Source organism: Pseudophryne corroboree, chromosome 5 (assembly GCF_028390025.1).
Source record: "Pseudophryne corroboree isolate aPseCor3 chromosome 5, aPseCor3.hap2, whole genome shotgun sequence".
NCBI classification, from domain to species: domain Eukaryota; kingdom Metazoa; phylum Chordata; class Amphibia; order Anura; family Myobatrachidae; genus Pseudophryne; species Pseudophryne corroboree.
This window is the reverse complement of record NC_086448.1, coordinates 788,641,671-788,656,678: the sequence shown is the minus strand read 5'-3', so window position 1 is coordinate 788,656,678 and position 15,008 is coordinate 788,641,671. Positions and strand designations below refer to the sequence as shown.

At 49.4% G+C, this 15,008-nt stretch overlaps 1 protein-coding gene across 1 annotated transcript in view; it reads right to left on the bottom strand.

The window, feature by feature from the left end:
* Positions 1-15,008, bottom strand: part of ANKMY2 (ankyrin repeat and MYND domain containing 2) — a 102,330-nt gene that overhangs the window by 41,208 nt on the left and 46,114 nt on the right. The window contains exons 3-4 of the mRNA XM_063924412.1: positions 8,585-8,723; positions 2,566-2,664 (exon numbers count right to left, since the gene is read on the bottom strand). Coding sequence (XP_063780482.1) covers positions 2,566-2,664; positions 8,585-8,723 — 238 coding nt within the window. The remainder of the gene's footprint in view (positions 1-2,565; positions 2,665-8,584; positions 8,724-15,008) is intronic.

Genomic DNA, 15,008 nt, shown 5'->3' with positions numbered 1-15,008 from the left:
CAATTTACAATGCCCTAAGCCAAGCAAGACCCCTGCTTCAAAACCAGCCGGTGCTGATCCAATCAGACAACATCACGGCGGTCGCCCATGTAAACAGACAGGGCGGCACAAGAAGCAGGAGGGCGATGGCAGAAGCCACAAGGATTCTCCGATGGGCGGAAAATCACGTGTTAGCACTGTCAGCAGTGTTCATTCCGGGAGTGGACAACTGGGAAGCAGACTTCCTCAGCAGGCACGACCTACACCCGGGAGAGTGGGGGCTTCATCCAGAAGTCTTCCAAATGATTGTAAATCGTTGGGAAAGGCCACAGGTGGACATGATGGCGTCCCGCCTCAACAAAAAGCTAAAAAGATATTGCGCCAGGTCAAGAGACCCGCAGGCGATAGCTGTGGACGCTCTAGTGACACCGTGGGTGTACCAGTCGGTTTATGTGTTCCCTCCTCTTCCTCTCATACCAAAGGTACTGAGAATAATACGAAGGAGAGGAGTAAGAACTATACTCGTGGTTCCGGATTGGCCAAGAAGGGCTTGGTACCCGGAACTTCAAGAGATGCTCTCAGAGAACCCATGGCCTCTACCGCTACGGCGGGACCTGCTGCAGCAGGGGCCCTGCCTGTTCCAAGACTTACCGCGGCTGCGTTTGACGGCATGGCGGTTGAACACCGGATCCTGAAGGAAAAGGGCATTCCGGAGGAAGTCATCCCTACCCTGATCAAAGCCAGGAAGGATGTAACTGCAAAACATTACCACCGCATTTGGCGGAAATATGTTGCTTGGTGTGAGGCCAGAAAGGCCCCAACGGAGGAATTTCAACTGGGTCGATTCCTGCATTTCCTGCAAGCAGGGGTGACGATGGGCCTCAAATTGGGGTCCATTAAGGTCCAGATTTCGGCTCTGTCGATTTTCTTCCAGAAAGAACTGGCTTCACTGCCTGAAGTTCAGACATTTGTCAAGGGAGTTCTGCATATTCAGCCTCCTTTTGTGCCTCCTGTGGCACCTTGGGATCTCAATGTGGTTTTGGGGTTCCTGAAATCACATTGGTTTGAGCCACTTACAACCGTGGATTTGAAATATCTCACGTGGAAAGTGGTCATGCTGTTGGCCCTGGCTTCGGCCAGGCGTGTATCAGAATTGGCGGCTTTGTCTTGTAAAAGCCCTTATCTGATTTTCCATATGGATAGGGCAGAGTTGAGGACTCGTCCTCCGTTTCTCCCGAAGGTGGTATCAGCTTTTCACTTGAACCAACCTATTGTGGTGCCTGCGGCTACTAGGGACTTGGAGGATTCCAAGTTACTGGACGTAGTCAGGGCCCTGAAAATTTAGGTTTCCAGGACGGCTAGAGTCAGGAAAACTGACTCGCTGTTTATCCTGTATGCACCCAACAAGCTGGGTGTTCCTGCTTCTAAGCAGACTATTGCTCGCTGGATTTGTAGCACTATTCAGCTTTCGCATTCTGCGGTAGGACTGCCGCAGCCTAAAATCAGTAAAAGCCCATTCCACAAGGAAGGTGGGCTCATCTTGGGCGGCTGCCTGAGGGGTCTCGGCACTGCAACTTTGCCGAGCTGCTACTTGGTCAGGGTCTAACACTTTTGCTAAATTTTACAAATTTGATACACTGGCTGAGGAGGACCTGGAGTTTGCTCATTCGGTGCTGCAGAGTCATCCGCACTCTCCCGCCCGTTTGGGAGCTTTGGTATAATCCCCATGGTCCTTACGGAGTTCCCAGCATCCACTAGGACGTCAGAGAAAATAAGAATTTACTCACCGGTAATTCTATTACTCGTAGTCCGTAGTGGATGCTGGGCGCCCATCCCAAGTGCGGATTGTCTGCAATACTTGTAAATAGTTATTGTTAAATAATCGGGTTATTGTTGAGAGCCATCTGTTCAGAGGCTCCGTTGTTATCATACTGTTAACTGGGTTTAATATCACGAGTTATACGGTGTGATTGGTGTGGCTGGTATGAGTCTTACCCGGGATTCAAAATCCTTCCTTATTGTGTACGCTCGTCCGGGCACAGTATCCTAACTGAGGCTTGGAGGAGGGTCATAGGGGGAGGAGCCAGTGCACACCAGATAGACCTAAAGCTTTCTTTAGTTGTGCCCAGTCTCCAGCGGAGCCGTCTATTCCCCATGTTCCTTACGGAGTTCCCAGCATCCACTACAGACTACAAGAAATAGATTTACCGGTGAGTAAATTCTTATTTTTTCTATTTCTAGCAGACTATTTCCTGCAGACATCCTATTTCAAGTAACAGGATTTATTTCAGTGAATTATAGTACCCAGCATCTGGTCAAATACATTTTCAGTGGATTTACCCTTTAACAAACCGTGTAAGTATAGGACACAAAACCAGTGTCTGTAGCTTCTTTAACCACCATTAGCAAACAGCAGATCTTGGTACATATACACAGAAAAAGAACATATTTATCCATTGTAATTATCCATTGTTACTGCACAATTGGGAGGTGCACCTCTGAAACAATGGCAAGTATTTAAAATAAAATGGAGTATGGAAGTTTCTCTAGGTAACACTTTCTACTAGAAAAAGAAAAAGGTTTTACCTACAAAAGCTGCCATTTGTGCTGCGGTTCTTCCCACAGAGTTGACCACGTTGGTATCAGCGCCGGTCTCCAGCATCATCCACACAATCTTCTTGTTGCCTGTAACACAACGGACAGGCGTTACTCTCCTGAGAGGAGATAACTGGGTGGGAGTGTTGCGGGTGTGGGAGGGGCGTGTGCCGCGGGTGGGGGACGGATGTGGTGGGTGCTGTGGGTGGGGGAGGGGTGTGTGCCTGGGGTGGGAGGCGGACGTGGTGGATGCCGTGGGTGGGGGAAAGGCGTGTGCCGCGGGTGGGGGGCGGATGTAGTGGATGCCACAGGTAGGGTGGGTATGGGGGTGGGTGCTGCGGGTGGGGGAGAGGCGTGTGACGCGGGTGGATGTGGTGGATGCTGTGGGTGGGACGGGGGGCAGGAGGGTCATGTGCTGCGGGTGGGGGTCAGATGTGGTGGATGCTGTGAGAGGGGCGGGGAGGGGGGGTGGAGTGTGTGTGTGTGTGTGTGTGTGTGTGTGTGTGGGGGGGGTGAGAGGTGGGTATGGGAGGTACAGGGGTTCCACGGGTGGGTGGTTTTGCAGGTTCTGGGTGCTACTGGGTGGGTGAGGGGCTGGAGTACAGTGGGTGGGGGGGGTGGATGCTGTGGGTGCCGCGGGTGGGAGGGTGCGGGGTGTGTGCCTCGGGTGGGGGGTAAATGTGTTGGATGCTGTGGGTGCAGCGGGTGGGAGGGGGGGCGGGTGCGGATGTCAGTGGTCGTCCACGGCATTCTCCTCCGGACTGTGCGGCAGAGGTTACTGCAAATCCCGCTTTTAGTCAGCGGCTGCTGTGTCACCAGGGTGCAGGGACTGTACGGGGAGGAGGGAGAGAGGGGAGTGGGTGGAGACGGGGAGGATCGAGGGAGGGGACTGTTCCTGGCCTGCATCCAGCCACTGTGACTCCACCCAGCGTTACGGCCAGGCACAGAGTCACAGACCTGGCCTATTATATAGGAGATACATATACACACTGCTCAAAAAAAATAAAGGGAACACTTAAACAACACAATGTAACTCCAAGTCAATCACACTTCTGTGAAATCAAACTGTCCACTTAGGAAGCAACACTGATTGACAATCAATTTCACATGCTGTTGTGCAAATGGAATAGACAACAGGTGGAAATTATAGGCAATTAGCAAGACACCCCCAATAAAGGAGTTGTTCTGCAGGTGGTGACCACAGACCACTTCTCAGCTCCTATGCTTTCTGGCTGATGTTTTGGTCACTTTTGAAAGCTGGCGGTGCTTTCACTCTAGTGGTAGCATGAGTCTACAACCCACACAAGTGGCTCAGGTAGTGCAGCTCATCCAGGATGTTACATCAATGCGAGCTGTGGCAAGAAGGTTTGCTGTGTCTGTCAGCGTAGTGTCCAGAGCATGGAGGCGCTACCAGGAGACAGGCCAGTACATCAGGAGACGTGGAGGAGGCCGTAGGAGGGCAACAACCCAGCAGCAGGACCGCTACCTCCGCCTTTGTGCAAGGAAGAACAGGAGAAGCACTGCCAGAGCCCTGCAAAATGACTCCAGCAAGCCACAAATGTGCATGTGTCTACTCAAACGATCAGAAACAGACTCCATGACGGTGGTATGAGGGCCCGACATCCACACGTGGGGGTTGTGCTTACAGCCCAACACCGTGCAGGACATTTGGCATTTGCCAGAGAACACCAAGATTGGCAAATTCGCCATTGGCACCCTGTGCTCTTCACAGATGAAAGCAGGTTCTCACTAAGCACATGTGACAGACGTGACAGAGTCTGGAGACGCCAAAGAGAACTTTCTGCTGCCTGCAGCATCCTCCAGCATGACCGGTTTGGCAGTGGGTCAGTAATGGTGTGGGGTGGCATTTCTTTGGGGGGCCGCACAGCCCTCCATGTGCTCGCCAGAGGTAGCCTGACTGCCATTAGGTACCGAGATGAGATCCTCAGACCCCTTGTGAGACCATATGCTGGTGCGGTTGGCCCTGGGTTCCTCCTAATGCAAGACAATGCTAGATCTCATGTGGCTTGAGTGTGTCAGCAGTTCCTGCAAGACGAAGGCATTGATGCTATGGACTGGCCCGCCCATTCCCCAGACCTGAATCCAATTGAGCACATCTGGGACATCATGTCTCGCTCCATCCACCAACATTGCACCACAGACTGTCCAGGAGTTGGCGGAGATCCCTCAGGAGACCATCCGCCACCTCATCAGGAGCATGCCCAGGCGTTGTAGGGAGGTCATACAGGCACGTGGAGGCCACACACACTACTGAGCCTCATTTTGACTTGTTTTAAGGACATTACATCAAAGTTGGGTCAGCCTGTAGTGTGTTTTTCCACTTTAATTTTGAGTGTGACTCCAAATCCAGACCTCCATGGGTTAATAAATTTGATTTCCATTGATAATTTTTGTGTGATTTTGTTGTCAGCACATTCAACTATGTAAAAGAACAAAGTATTTAATAAGAATATTTCATTAATTCAGATCTAGGATGTGTTATTTAGTGTTCCCTTTATTTTTTTGAGCAGTATATATACAGGTTGAGTATCCCTTATCCAAAATGCTTGGGACCAGAGGTATTTTGGATATCGGATTTTTCCGTATTTTGGAATAATTGCATACCATAATGAGATATCATGGTGATGGGACCTAAACATAAGCACAGAATGCATTTATGTTTCATATACACCTTATACACACAGCCCGAATGTCATTTAATACAATATTTTTAATAACTTTGTGTATTAAACAAAGTTTGCGTACATTGAGCCATCAAAAAACAAAGGTTTCACTATCTCACTCTCACTCAAAAAAGTCCGTATTTCGGAATATTTGGATATGGGATACTCAACCTGTATTAGTTTTGCTTCTGTTTGGGCAAAATATAGTATTTTCCGAGGGTAAACTGGCAACGCTGTTTGTCACATTTATCTAAGAACCCAGGGAAAGTATATATACAAAATTAAAAATAAAATCGAAAAAAAGTGGGTACCCCTCAAAAATAGGTTCTAGGTCCCCAGTATATAATTTACCATCCACGTGGACTACGATTGGGAATAGTAACCTGCCCACAGTATGGTGAGTGAATAGAGCCATGCAAGGGGACGCGGTGCACTAATTGGGATTCCTGGTAATTTTACGCAAAAAAATGACACCAAAAAAGGTAAAAAATGTAATGTCGACCCTATTCCCATGTTGATGAACAGTGGTCGACCTATTGACCCTTTGAACCACGGTGGTCATTCCGAGTTGATCGCTCGCTAGCAGTTTTTAGCAGCCGTGCAAACGCTATGCCGCTTCCCACTGGGAGTGCATTTTAGCTTAGCAGAAGTGCGAACGAAAGGATCGCAGAGCGGCGACAACATTTTTTTGTCCAGTTTCAGAGTAGCTCAAAACCTACTCAGCGCTTGCGATCACTTCACACTGTTCAGTTCCTAATTTGACGTCACAAACCCACCCTGCGTTCGCCCAGCCACGCCTTCGTTTTTCTGAACACTCACTGAAAACGGTCAGTTGACACCCAGAAACGCCCACTTCATGTCAATCACTCTGCGGCCAGCAGTGTGTCTGAAAAGCTTTGCAAGACCCTGTGTGAAACTACATCGGTCTTTGTAATAGAACAACGCGCGTGCGCATTGTGCCGCATACGCAGAAGTGACGTTTTTTGCCTCATCGCTGCACAGCGAACGAATGCAGCTAGCGATCAACTCGGAATGACCACCCATAACCGGTATTCTAGCAAAGAGATCCATGTTTAACATTCCTTTAACCTATGTAATTATAAGAGCTCCTTGATTAATCTGCTCCCAGGGCTGGATGACTAGGGGAGATGGTGACACGTAGACTGGAGCGGATCTCCTCAGCAGGACCCAATCAGGCGTCCCAGGGCCAGATAAACCATTTGCAATAATCAAATCTAATCGACAAAACAACATACCAAAAATATATCTGAGGAGGCCTCCAGCCCCTACACAATCATCAACCATTGTGCTGCGCTGCCTAGCTTCTATTTACAGCAGTCCCTCGATCTGACATTTACGGCCAAGAGCTCCGACTAACCAGTTAATGGAGCGCTTGCTGGCTGTCTCTGTGTGAGACCCCTGGTGGCGCATTTACAAAAGGAACCAAAGATAATAAAGTAATACAGGTTGAGTATCCCATATCCAAATATTCCGAAATACGGAATATTCCGAAATACGGACTTTTTTGCGTGAGACTGAGATAGAGAAACTTTTGTTTTTTGATGGCTCAATGTACACAAACTTTGTTTAATACTCAAAGTTATTAAAAATATTGTATTAAATGACCTTCAGGCTGTGTGTATAAGGTGTATATGAAACATAAATGAATCGTGTGAATGTACACACACTTTGTTTAATGCACAAAGTTATAAAAAATATTGGCTAAAATTATCTTCAGGCTGGGTGTATAAGGTGTATATGTAACATAAATGCATTCTGTGCTTAGATTTAGGTCCCATCACCATAATATCTCATTATGGTATGAAATTATTCCAAAATACGGAAAAATCCGATATCCAAAATTCCTCTGGTCCCAAGCATTTTGGATAAGGGATACTCAACCTGTACACACATTAATAATGGGCAAGTCATTCACACACACAAACAGAAAAACACCACATGCTTAATGGTGTCTGTAATAGGGCATATGCTGGCTATGACCCACTTCTAGGCACTTTCCCCCAAATCCCATCCTAAGCAGAAGGAAAGGGATGCAGTCACCACAGTGATCTGCAGAACGTCGGTATGCTCACAATATGGACGTGTGCCATGGTGCAGAACTGGGGTTAGGGTACACATTGCCGGAACTGCTTGATTCAATAACACTACCGGAACTCTGTATCATAGGATACCGTTAGACCCTGGAGACACTGGTGCAGTGTGACGGTAAGTGAGCTTTGTGGACAGTCTAAGCATTTCAACCATTTCATCAGTGCCAACATGCTGAACGCTGACATGGTCAATGTCGATATGCTAAACCATACTTGCAGACCCGTAAAAAAATCTCCTCTCTGGGAGATGCCCGAAGAGGAGACACATCTTGCCACTGCGCATCACTAGCCCCCTCCCACAAAATGGCACGATTCGCTGGTCCACGGGTAGGGTCGGGGCTAAATGACACACATTTGCATCAATTAGCCCCGCCCCCTTCATACGGCATCATAATTCCCCCAGGAAGTGGGAGATCTGGCCACTCCCCTGTGGTTGCATGGGGACTGCCCGCAAAAATCTGGAGCCTCCTGCAACTTGTGGTAGAGTATGTGCTAAACATGTCGACACGCTGCATGTTGACATCGGGATCCACGTCGACATGATGAAAAACAGACTGAACCCTAAACAAAAAGGTAACAGAAAGGAAAGGGAAGACAGGATATGAACATACTATAAGGTGTAATCATTTGTGCTTCAAGAAGAAATGTAATGTATCTGGGAAGGCTTATATAGGGGAAGGCTTATATAGGGGAAGGGTCTCCTTGGTAACTTAGGGGTCTATTTAGTAAGCCTTGAATGTAGATAAAGTGGGTGGAGATAAAGTACCAGCCAATCAGCTCCGAACTACAGGCTGGGTTTGAAAAAAAAGACAGGAACTGGTTGGCTTGTACTTTATCTCAGTCTACATTCTCTCTCTCCAAGGCTTAGTAAATAGACTTCTTAGAGAGGCAGGGAAAGCAAGAGGTGCAGGGGACTACTCAGGCCCAGGAGATAAAGGTCTAAAATGTCACCTTGGGTGAACCCGCTGACGGAGCGTCGGTAGGGCTCAACCCCGATTCCCGACCTCTGAAGATTGTGCCACGGACACTATAGAAACCCTTTATCTGAATTCATGTGGCTCTAGCCGACAAAATAACGGAGCTGGAAGCCTATAAGACGTAGGATGGAAAATCATTGTGCAAATATGTAAGTACAAAATATGATGGAACCCTGATGTATCCTTATGTAGGATCAGGGATGAAATGAGGCAGAGTCAGATGTACAACGCACAATACCTGAAAGACAAGCAAACATCAGCGTCGTGTACCCATGTTCATGCTCGTTGCAGTTGACATCTGCGCCGTGCTGCAGGAGTAGGCTGCACATATCCACCTTCCCCTTGTAGGCGGCGTGCATGAGAGGCGTCATGCCATACTGTAAGAGACAGAACACGTCATCAGTCCGCATCACAGCTATAGGGATATAATAATAGGAGAACAGATTGTGCAGCATGGTGTTCTAGCAGATTACATGTACATAGGACTGAGTGGTGGCAGCAAGGCAAGAGAGAGTTCTATTCTCCTCACTGACCTCCACGCTCCCCTCCGCAGCTAGACTCATCTTCCTCTCCCACTGCTCCACGCCTGCCACTCCCCTACAGAATCCTATCCAAAGTCCTCACCCTAACATACAATGCCCCCTGTAACGCCACTGCTCCCTACATCTCCAACCTCATCTCCCCACATAGTCCCTCCTGCCTTCTCCAGTCAGCCAATGACAGTCGCCCCTCCTCTCCCCTGGTCACTGCATTCCATGAGCAAATCCAAGATTTTGCCCGTGCTGCCCCCACTCACTGGAACGAGCTCCCTCGCTCTACTAGACTCTCCTTGACCTTGCAAAGCTTTAAACAGGCACTGAAAACCCACCTGTTCCTCAATGCGTACCCTTCCACCTCATAACCTAGTCTCAAGGCCACTCTTCCTAATCCCTGCCTAATGCCCTGGCCATCTCTGCCTCGCTTACTTCCTGCCACCAGGCCACCTTCAGCTTGCTCACACCTTATGTCACCTGACTGTTTCCCCCCTCCCCCTAGATTGTAAGCTCCATGGAGCAGGCCTCCTGTTCTCACAACCCTCACACTTCAGTTACAGCTCTCTACTACTCAGCGAATGTCTATACTAACATCTCCTCTCGCTCGTAACCGTTCATCTCTTCTGCTCTGCCCCTGTCACATGCAGCTACGTCCATCACTCATAGCTGCATGTGACAGAGCAGAGTTGTGATGTGAGGTGAATGGAGGCAGCAGGAAGCCACAGACTGAGAGTTATGTGGAAGAAGAGCAGGGTCCCCAGCAGCGCAGAGTATATCAGCAGATGAGAGATGGACATACTGTAGTTGCATGTGACAGGGGCAGAGTTGTGATGTGAGGTGAATGGAGGCAGCAGGAAGCCACAGACCGGTCTATTTACTAACCAGTAGGTTGTCAAAATGCTGGTTAGTGGTTAGTAAATACACCCCTCTGAGTGATATGGTGGAAGGTTGTAACGCTAAACATCCCTCCATAGGACATGAACCTCGTACAGGAAACTTGCTTTTCCAGACTGAAAATACAAGGTTTAGCAAATGCACATATCCAATTCTCCTACGCTGTGAAGGGCAACAGGAAGAAGCAGAATCCATGGGCCTAATTCAGACCTGATCGTAGCGTGCACGGCTACGATCAGCCTCCCCGACATACCGGGGGGGATGCCCAGCACAGGGCTAGTACGCCACGCATGTCAGGCCCTCCCACCGCCGCACAAGTACAAAAGCATCGCACAGCAGCGATGCTTTTGTACCTGAAGAGTAGCTCCCTACCAGCACAGATCCTGTGCACTGGCAGGGGGCTACTAGTCGCTCTCCGGGTCGCATCGGCTGTGGGTGATGTCACACAGCTGCAGCGGCCCTCCCCCCGCATGGTCCGGGCACGCCTGCATTGCCCAGACCGCGCCCCAAAAACGGCAGCCCAACGCCGGCGGCCTGCCCAGCGAACACCTCTGCCTGTCAATCAGGCAAAGGCGATCACTGGGCAGAGGTGCCGATGCGCAGTTCAGAAAATGCACAGCCGCGATCAGGTTTGCATCAGGCCCCATATTCCTCCGCATGCTAATATTAGCTGCATTCAATTTTTTCTTAGATAACTTTGCAAAAACCTGTTTGAAAGCCGACCCCCGCTGCAATGGTCCCCAGACTCCCCGTTATTTGCCGCTGCCCACTCCCGCCCCATCACATCGCACTGGTTAGCTGGGGCCAGTATTGTTTATGAATAGATCAGTAGAAAAGACATTTGTCTGCTCAGGCACCGAGCTCTCCAAACCCCACAATTCCGCTTCGGATTAAAGCACATGGGAGGCAGGTAAATTGCCGGAGGTATTGTTCACAGAATCACTGGGCAGCCAGTGCCAAGCTTTCATACCTCCGCGTTGTCATGGGAACAAGGAACATAATCAATGTAAGTGGAACTGGCAATGAATATTAACTTTTCTCTGACGTCCTAGTGGATGCTGGGAACTCCGAAAGGACCATGGGGAATAGCGGCTCCGCAGGAGACTGGGCACAACTAAAGAAAGCTTTAGGTCACCTGGTGTGCACTGGCTCCTCCCACTATGACCCTCCTCCAAGCCTCAGTTAGATTTTGTGCCCGGCCGAGGTTGGATGCACACTAGGGGCTCTCCTGAGCTTCTAGAAAGTATAGAATTAGGTTTTTTATTTTCAGTGAGACCTGCTGGCAACAGGCTCACTGCAGCGAGGGACTAAGGGGAGAAGAAGCGAACCTGCCTGCTTGCAGCCAGCTTGGGCTTCTTAGGCTACTGGACACCATTAGCTCCAGAGGGATCGACCGCAGGCCCGTCCTTGGTGTTCGGTCCCGGAGCCGCGCCGCCGTCCCCCTTACAGAGCCAGAAGCAAGAAGAGGTCCGGAAAATCGGCGGCAGAAGACATCAGTCTTCACGAAGGTAGCGCACAGCACTGCAGCTGTGCGCCATTGCTCCTCATACACACTTCACACTCCGGTCACTGAGGGTGCAGGGCGCTTGGGGGGGGGGGGGCGCCCTGAGCAGCAATAAAAACACCTTGGCTGGCAAAAATACCACAATATATAGCCCCAGAGGCTATATATGTGGTAAATACCCCTGCCAGAATCCAGAAAAAAACGGGAGAAAAGTCCGCGAAAAAGGGGGCGGAGCTATCTCCCTCAGACACACTGGCGCCATTTTCTCTTCACAGTGCAGCTGGAAGAAAGCTCCCCAGGCTCTCCCCTGTAGTTTTCAGGCTCAAAGGGTTAAAAAGAGAGGGGGGGCACTAAATTTAGGCGCAATATTGTATATACAAGCAGCTATTGGGGAAAATTCACTCAGTTATAGTGTTAATCCCCACATTATATAGCGCTCTGGTGTGTGCTGGCATACTCTCTCTGTCTCCCCAAAGGGCTTTGTGGGGTCCTGTCCTCAGTCAGAGCATTCCCTGTGTGTGTGCGGTGTGTCGGTACGGCTGTGTCGACATGTTTGATGAGGAGTCTTATGTGGTGACGGAGCAGATGCCGATAAATGTGATGTCACCCCCTATGGGGCCGACACCAGAGTAGATGGATAGGTGGAAGGTATTAACAGACAGTGTCAACTCCTTACATAAAAGGCTGGATGACGTAACAGCTGTGGGACAGCCGGCTTCTCAGCCCGCGCCTGCCCAGGCGTCTCAAAGGCCATCAGGGGCTCAAAAACGCCCGCTCCCTCAGATGGCAGACACAGATGTCGACACGGAGTCTGACTCCAGTGTCGACAAGGTTGACACATATACACAATCCACTAGGAACATCCGTGATTTGATCCCGGCAATAAAAAATGTGTTACACATTTCTGACATTAACCCAAGTACCTCTAAATATGGGTTTTATGTTTGGGGAGAAAAAGCAGGCAGTGTTTTGTTCCCCCATCAGATGAATGAATGAAGTGTGTGAAAAGCGTGGGTTCCCCCGATAAGAAACTGGTAATTTCTAAAAAGTTACTGATGGCGTACCCTTTCCCGCCAGAGGATAAATTACGCTGGGAGATATCCCCTAGGGTGGATAAGGCGCTCACACGGTTGTCAAAAGGTGGCACTGCCGTCTTAGGAACGGCCACTTTGAAGGTACCTGTTGATAAAAAGCAGGAGGCTATCCTGAAGTCTGTATTTACACACTCAGGTACTAGACTGAAACCTGCAGAGCGTGCTGCTGCAGCGTGGTCGGTGACCCTGTCAAACATACTAGTTTGCTAACATGAGAACATATTAAAGACGTCGTCTTATATATGAGGGATGCACAGAAGGATATATTGCCAGCTGGCATCCAAAATGAATGTAATGTCCATTCTGTCAGGAGGATATTAGAGACCTGTCACTGGACAGGTGATGCTGACTTTAAAAGGCGCATAGAGATTCTGCCTTATAAGGGTGAGGAATTATTTGGTGATGGTCTCTGGGACCTCGTATCCACAGCAACAGCTGGTAGAAATATTTTTACCTCAGGTTTCCTCACAGACTAAGAAAGCACTGTATTATCAGGTACAGTCCTTTCGGCTTCAGAAAAGCAAGCGGGTCAAAGGCGCTTTCTTTCTACACAGAGACAAGGGAAGAGGGAAAAAGCTGCACCAGTCAGCCAGTTCCCAGAATCAAAATTCTTCTCCCGCTTCCTCTGAGTCCACAGCATGGCGCGGGAGCTCCACAGGTGTAGCCAGGTACGGTGGGGGGCCGCTTCGAAAAATTTCAGCGATCAGTGGGCTTGCTCACAGGTGTATCCCTGTTTCATTCAAGTAGTATTTCAGGGGTACAAGCTGGAATTCGAGATATCTCCCCCCCGCCGTTTCCTCAAATCTGCCTTGCCAACAACTCCCTCAAGCAGGGAGGCTGTGCTAGAGGCAAATTAACAAGCTGTATTCCCAGCAGGTAATACTCAAGATGCCCCTACTTCAACAAGGACGGGGTTACTATTCCACACTGTTTGGGGTACCGAAACCGCATGGTTCGGTGTGACCCATTTTATATTAAAAATCCTTGAACACATACATAAAATAATTCAAGTTCAAGATGGAATCGCTCAGGGCGGTTATTGCAAGCCTGGAAGGGGGATTACATGGTATCCCTGGACATCAAGGATGCTTACCTGCATGTCCCCATTTACCATCCTCACCAGGAGTACCTCAGATTTGCGGTACAGGATTGCCATTACCAAGTCCAGACACTGCCGTTTGGACTGTACATGGCACCGAGGGTGTTTACCAAGGTAATGGCCGAAATGGTGATACTCCTTCAAAAAAAGGGAGTTTTAATTATCCCGTACTTGGACAATCTCCTTATAAAGGCGAGGTCCATGGAGCAGTTGTTAGTCGGGGTAGCACTATCTCGGAAAGTGCTACAACAGCACGGTTGGATTCTAAACATTCCAAAGTCACAGCTGGTTCCTACGACACGTCTGCTGTTCCTGGGGATGGTTCTGGAAGACCAGAAAAAAGTGTTTCTCCCGGAGGAGAAAGCCAAGGAGCTGTCATCTCTAGTCAGAGACCTCCTGAAGCAAAACCAGGTATCGGTGCATCATTGCACGCGAGTCCTGGGACAAATGGTAGCTTCCTACGAAGCAATCCCATTCGGCAGGTTCCATGCAAGAACTTTTTAATGGGACCTGTTGGACAAGTGGTCCGGATCGCATCTTCAGATGCATCGACTGATAACCCTGTCTCCAAGGACCGGGGTATCGCTACTGTGGTGGCTGCAGAGTGCCCATCTTCAAGAGGGCCGCAGGTTCGGCATACAGGACTAGGTCCTGGTGACCATGGATGCCAGCCGTTGAGGCTGGGGGGCAGTCACACAGGGAAGAAACTTCCAGGGACTTTGGTCAAGTCAGGAGACTTCCCTACACATAAATATTCTGGAACTGAGGGCCATTTACAATGCCCTGAGTCAGGCAAGGCCTCTGCTTCAAAACCAGCCGGTACTGTTCCAATCAGACAACATCACGGCAGTCGCCCATGTAAATCAACAGGGCGGCACAAGAAGCAGGATGGTGATGACAGAAGACACAAGGATTCTCCTATGGGCGAAAAATCACGTGTTAGCACTGTCAGCAGTGTTCATTCCGGGAGTGGATAACTGGGAAGCAGACTTCCTCAGCAGGCACGACCTACACCCGGGAGAGTTCGGACTTCATCCAGAAGTCTTTCAACTGATGGTAAACCGTTGGGAAAGACCACAGGTGGCCATGATAGCGTCCCGCTTAAACAAAAAAACTAGAGAAATATTGCGCCAGGTCAAGAGACCCTCAGGCAATAGCTGTGGACGCTCTAGTGACACCGTGGGTGTACCAGTCGGGTTATGTGTTCCCCCTTCTACCTCTCATACCAAAGGTATGGAGAATAATAAGAAGGAAAGGAGTAAGAACGATACTCGTGGTTCCGGATTGGCCAAGAAGGGCTTGGTACCCAGAACTTCAAGAAATGATATCAGAGGACCCATGGCCTCTGCCACTCAGACAGGACCTGCTGCAGCAGGGGCCCTGTCTGTTCCAAGACTTACCGCGGTTGCGTTTGACGGCATGGCGGTTGAACGCCGGATCCTAAAGGAAAAGGGCATTCCGGAGGAAGTCATTCCTACGCTGATTAAAGCCAGGAAAGATGTAACTGCAAAACATTATCACCACATATGGCGGAAATA